Here is a 6,000-nt window from a genome sequence, read left to right as displayed (position 1 = left end):
TTTTTTTTTTTTTTTTTTTTTTTTTTTTTTTTTTTTTTTTTTTTTTTTTTTTTTTTTTTTTTTTTTAAACTTATTATCTTTTTATTCCACACAAGTTCAACTTAAAAGGTAATTTAACGATTTGTTTTGGAATTTTTTTTTTTTTTGTTTTGTTTATGTACTAGTTGGAGATATCATAAGGGAGTAAGTAAGAGAGGAAAAAAAGTGAAAACAATAGTTTAAAGTGTGAAATGAGAAGTATTTATAATTTGTATACTACTAATGATGTATTGATGTGTATGATTAGGCTACTAATCAGTGGAAGCTTAGCTGGGTTTTAGAGGAAGGCGCCAGGAAAGTAAAAAGAACAAAAACGAAATCAGGTAGGGGTAAATGAGTCTTTTCACAAACCAAATAAAATGAAAGGAAGAAGGACTTATTAGTGAGGAAAGAGGAAGACGCGGAGGTACTCTCATTTTCTTCTCATAATCTATTCTTCTGATTCTCCGCAAAATCCTCTGAGAAAGAAAAGGTTAGATTTGGTTTAGGGTGTGTGGAAAAGATTTTAGATTTTTAGTTGTTGTGGTTGGAGGGGTTGAAGAAGAAGAAGAAGAAGAAGAAGAAATGAACCGACAAGGCGGTGGTGGACAACGGCTGAGATCAGCTAGACCCACCACAATTCACGATTGTGCTCTCTCCGGCGATCTTATCGCTTTGCAGAGGCTTCTTAAAGACAACCCTTCTCTTCTCAATGAACGCAATCCCGTCGTATGTTCTTTGCTTTTCTTTTTTTATCTGTGTTGTTTTGCTGAATTCCAAATCTGTTACCAAAAAACTCCGATTTCGATATGTGTTTGGTTCGGTACCGGATCGATTTAGACTAGTGAATGAATTTGAAGTTTTGGTTGTGAATTTACATTCGAATCTGGAGAAATCGTATGCCCATGAATCAAAAATCTTGTTTTTTTTGTTTGATTTTTGGGATTTTTGCAGATGTATCATACGCCACTTCATGTTTCTGCTGGTAATGGTAATGTTGATATAGTTAAGTATCTTCTCGCTTGGACTGGATCTGATAAAGTTGAGTTGGAAGCTATGAATACCGTAAGTCTTTTGTTCTTTTGTTTTCTTGAAGGTTTTTGATTTTGCAGTTTTAATCAATGTTGTTCTTTCAGTATGGTGAGACTCCATTGCACATGGCAGCCAAGAATGGTTGCAATGAAGCTGCTAAGCTACTCCTTGAAAGTGGTGCTTTTATTGAAGCTAAAGCCAGTGTAATTTACTCTCCCTCTCTCTCTCTCAGTCTCTCTGTTCTACTTGATTGATTTAGCTTGGATTGATTTGGTTTGGATATTTTATGCAGAACGGTATGACACCATTGCACCTTGCAGTATGGTACTCAATTACTTCGAAAGATATCTCTACTGTTAAGACACTGCTCGACAATAACGCAGATTGCAGTGCCAAAGATAATGTATGATCCTCTGAGATTATTATTGGTTCTTTTGTTTTCGTAGTTATGGTATTAGTTTTGTGATAGCTGTTGGGATTTTGCATATCCAGGAAGGGATGACTCCATTGGACCATTTACCTAAAGGGCAAGGTAGTGAGAAGTTAAGGGAATTACTGCGGTGGTTTCTCCAAGAACAGAGGAAAAGAAGTGCGCTTGAGCAATGTGGTAAGACTAAAGCCAAGATGGATCTACTTGAGGACGAGTTATCTAATATTGTTGGATTAAGTGAGCTGAAGACACAACTGAGGAAATGGGCAAAAGGAATGCTTCTAGATGAGAGGAGAAGGGCTCTTGGGCTTAACATTGGAACTAGAAGACCTCCCCATATGGCATTTCTTGGAAACCCTGGAACAGGTGAAAGGAAACAATTGCTTTGTGATTATGCTTCTCTGTCTTTGAAACAAACCAATACATAACTGCTTTTGTTGATCCAAATAACAGGTAAAACCATGGTAGCTCGAGTTCTCGGCAAGTTGCTTAACACGGTTGGAATTTTACCAACTGATAAGGTAACAGAAGTACAGCGTACAGACTTGGTTGGTGAGTTTGTTGGCCATACAGGGCCAAAGACCAGGAGAAAGGTGAAAATACTGTTCATGTTATTCTGATTTCACATGTGGGTTTGGTTTTCAAGAATCTAAATGCTTTCAATTTCTGGACAGATCCAAGAAGCTGAGGGAGGAATCCTATTTGTGGATGAAGCATACCGGTTGATCCCGATGCAAAAGGCGGACGACAAAGACTACGGTCTAGAAGCTCTGGAAGAAATCATGTCGGTCATGGACACAGGGAAAATCGTGGTGATATTCGCCGGATACAGCGAGCCAATGAAGCGTGTGATCGCATCAAACGAAGGGTTTTGCAGAAGGGTCACAAAGTTTTTCAATTTCAGCGACTTCAGTGCCAAAGAACTGGCGCAGATACTACACATCAAGATGAACAACCAAGGAGAGGACACTCTGTTCTATGGTTTTAGATTGCATGAATCGTGCACTCTGCAGGAGATAGCATCACTGATAGAGAGGGAAACAACGGAGAAGAAGAGGAAGGAGATGAACGGAGGATTGGTCGACACGCTACTTGTTAACGCGAGGGAGAATCTTGATCTCCGACTTAGCTTTGAGTGTGTTGACACTGAAGAGATTTGTACAATCAATTTGGAGGATCTAGAGGCCGGACTTCGTGTTTTCTCGCAGTGAATCTCTGTATAATTTGATTAGTATAAACAACTGTATTGATTCAATTCTTTACATCCTATTCTTTTATGTTTTGTCCCCCTCAAGATCTTGTAGGAGGAGAGATTTCAACTTCCATAGTCTGATCGCTCTATTTGTGTTGTTGTATAACAATATTGCTATATTTTGTCCTTTTTTTCTTTCACTTTTATATATTTCGTGAAATATGTATCTATTTATTTTCTTCCACAAGACATTACTTGTTATTCATAATGCCATCTCTGCAAACTTCTCTGCCTCCTGAACTCGCTAACGATGTGGTTAGGGTCAGTACCATAGTCCTCATCTTTAACTTGTGATGTTTTTCTATGTTTGATGCTAGTTCACTGATTTTTTTTTTTTTTTTTTTTTTTTTTTTTTTTTTTTTTTTTTTTNGCAGATACTACACATCAAGATGAACAACCAAGGAGAGGACACTCTGTTCTATGGTTTTAGATTGCATGAATCGTGCACTCTGCAGGAGATAGCATCACTGATAGAGAGGGAAACAACGGAGAAGAAGAGGAAGGAGATGAACGGAGGATTGGTCGACACGCTACTTGTTAACGCNTATGGGCAGTTGTACCGGAATGTCTTCGTAGAGCTAAATTTATTAGTGAGCAGGTGAGATTTACAACTAATTCTTTCTCTTGAGCTTTGGATATAGGGTCAATTAGCTCAATAACCAAATTTACAAATTTAATTAAGAATATAGCATCATAATTCAAAAAATTAAGTAAGTAACACAAGGGGTAGAAAAAATTACCAAAGGGGGTTGTGATAGTGGTGGAGGAAGGTGGCCGGAGGTCAGAGGTCGCCGGAGTTCGCCGGAAGTCGGAGATGACCGGAGGTCGCCGCAGGTCATAGATGGCCGGAGTTCGCCGGAGGGTGGAGATGGCCGGAGGTCGCCGAAGTTCGCCGGAGGTCGGAGATGGCCGGAGTTTGCCGGAGGTCGAAGATGGCCGGAGTTCGCCGGAAGTCGGAAATGGCCGGAGTTCGCCGGAGGTCGGAGATGGCCGGAGGTCGGTCGGAGTTCGCCGGTGGTCGGCCGGAGCTCACCGGTAGTCGGCCGAAGTTCGGCGGTGGTTGGCCAGAGGTCGGCGGTGGTCGGCCGGAAGTCGGTGGTGGTCGGCCGGAGGTCGGCGGTGGTGGTGGTTAGGAAAAAACTAAACCCTAAAATAATACATTGGGAACCCTAGGGAATAGTAATAAAAAAGTGGAGATGGTGGTGGAGGTGGTGCCATGGTGGTGGTGGGAAAGAGGTAAAGATGGTGGTGATGAAAAAGGTATAATAGTATATATTATAGTTTATACACTCTATATCATCTTTTAATGGTTAGTATAGTTAATCTTTGAATTATAATTTTTTTGTTGGTTATACAATGCAATTCCCTTTGCATATATGAACCTGCAGAAATACTACTATATATGTTCTGCTTTTTTTTTTTTGTATGAATGTTAAATTATATTCACCAAAAAAAGACTGTTGTACAATTTAGTTTAAACAATGAAGCTGAAACAAAGCAAAACGCATCAAATTAAATCGTTTGGAGAGCGTATTAGATGAGATGGGTGTGGAACCAAAACTGCAGACCACTCTCGTAGCCGGTGAATGTCGTCAACGTGAGTAGCCTATTGCAAACAGTTTTGTTGATAAAGCGGAATAAGACGGAGGTTGAGGTGAGGGTTTCGCCATGGCGCCGAGCATTACGTTCAACGTGAGTAGTCTATATGTTCTGCTTTCAATGGGTGATAAGATTCACCAGTCCTATTATCGGAAGAAGCCAAATGCCACGTCAGCATCGGATGAGTCAAAGGAAGAGCAGGAGTTGACTGTTCAGCTCAAGTCAAACTAATTATAAGACTCGGAGTGAAACGAAAGGTTTGCTGTTAGACGTCGAAGGCTAAGAGTCGTTGTATCGTCTTCCTTGTTTCTTTTATGTTGATTCTGAGTTTGTTAGTCTCAAGTGACGTGCTTGAGTGCTTGAGTGATGTGCTCAAGAGTGATCTATGTTGATCACGCTTTCTCAGATTAACTCTTCTCACTTCTTTGATTTGTATTCCTCAAACTATATTCCATTTCTCAGATTCTAACTGAATATAGAAGTATAATTTCAGAGATATTGTTAGATCTATCAAGAATCTATCATTGGTGCAACGATACTAGGTTGTTGAAATCGCGATGACAGAGATGAAGGAATCGGAGCTGATTGAGCCGGCAAACTTCCCGGACAATCCAACGGAAAACCTTTTTTACGCGGTGGTTACTACCGACTGGTTCAATCGAAGACGGAGCATGAATTAAGAATCAATCGTTGGATGCGACGCTTCAATTGGTGCTCAGTGCCTTGTCGCGAGTTGAAACTCAGCTTGGGAAACGACCGGAGCAACCAGAGTCTTCGACTCCACCACCGCTGGTACCAGTTACTTCTGATCCTTATCCGCGTAGTTACGATGATCGGAATCTACCATTGGAGAATAGATCTAGCTTACTGCGTAAGATAGATATGCCGGTTTTTTATGGATCTCAGGTTTATGAATAGTTGTCCAAGGTAGAACGATTCTTTCGTGTAGGCCGTTACTCTGATTATGATAAAATTGGTATGGTAGCGTTAAGAATCGAAGGAGATGTGTTGAAATTGTTCAGTTGGGAGATGAACCGAAGAGAGTTTCATTCTTGGACTGAGTTCAAACTGAGATTATTTCTTCGCTTTGGAGAGTCTATTGAAGCAGATCCTGGGAATCGATTGTTTGCAAGTAAATAAACTGGGAAAGTGGCTGCGTATGTAACTGAGTTTGAAGACTTATCAGCTCAAGTTCCTAGTTTGGATGATCCACACTTGGAGAAGATATTTTATAATGGATTGAAACAGGAAATGAAGGAGGTGATTAAAATGAAGGAACCTCAAGGAATTGAGCATCAAAAAGCTGCAGTATTACGCATGGAATCAAGCTCATTTTGTCAACTGATCAGTGAGAAGGAGAACAGAGCTCCAGTACCCACCAAACAGTTTGTTTCTCGACCTCCTAACACTTATCAGACTACTAAACCGTTGTTATTAACTGGGGAACAAATCAGGCAGTGCAAGCGGCTGCAAATACAAAACAAGTAACTCAACCACGTCAAAGTCATACCTCTGAAGAACTAGATGCAATGAGAAGCAAGGGCATTTGTTTTAAATGCAAAGGGAAGTACTATCGTGGTCACATCTGTCCCTTGAAGGAGTTACAAATTTTGACTGTTGTGGATGGCTTAGAATTGAAAGTGATGGTTGAGGAGATACAGACCGATGA

At 40.4% G+C, this 6,000-nt stretch overlaps 1 protein-coding gene across 1 annotated transcript; it reads left to right on the top strand.

Moving 5' to 3' along the window:
* LOC104747005 (protein CbxX, chromosomal-like) lies at positions 423-2,892 on the top strand. The gene is made up of 7 exons (XM_010468567.2): positions 423-747; positions 973-1,083; positions 1,155-1,253; positions 1,343-1,453; positions 1,543-1,846; positions 1,934-2,073; positions 2,155-2,892. Exons 1-7 carry the CDS (start codon positions 604-606, stop codon positions 2,689-2,691), a joined length of 1,446 nt encoding a protein of 481 aa, XP_010466869.1. The 5' UTR covers positions 423-603; the 3' UTR covers positions 2,692-2,892.

The sequence above is a fragment of the Camelina sativa genome, chromosome 15 (genome assembly GCF_000633955.1).
Source record: "Camelina sativa cultivar DH55 chromosome 15, Cs, whole genome shotgun sequence".
Taxonomy (NCBI): domain Eukaryota; kingdom Viridiplantae; phylum Streptophyta; class Magnoliopsida; order Brassicales; family Brassicaceae; genus Camelina; species Camelina sativa.
This window is presented reverse-complemented; position numbering and strand designations above follow the sequence as displayed.

Excerpts from the sequence above, each read along its gene's own strand:
- LOC104747005 (XM_010468567.2), top strand. The coding sequence starts at position 604 with ATGAACCGACAAGGCGGTGGTGGACAACGGCTGAGATCAGCTAGACCC. Across the intron at positions 1,254-1,342 it reads TTATTGAAGCTAAAGCCAGT|AACGGTATGACACCATTGCA; the intron begins GTAATTTACTCT and ends TATTTTATGCAG. Across the intron at positions 1,454-1,542 it reads ATTGCAGTGCCAAAGATAAT|GAAGGGATGACTCCATTGGA; the intron begins GTATGATCCTCT and ends TTGCATATCCAG.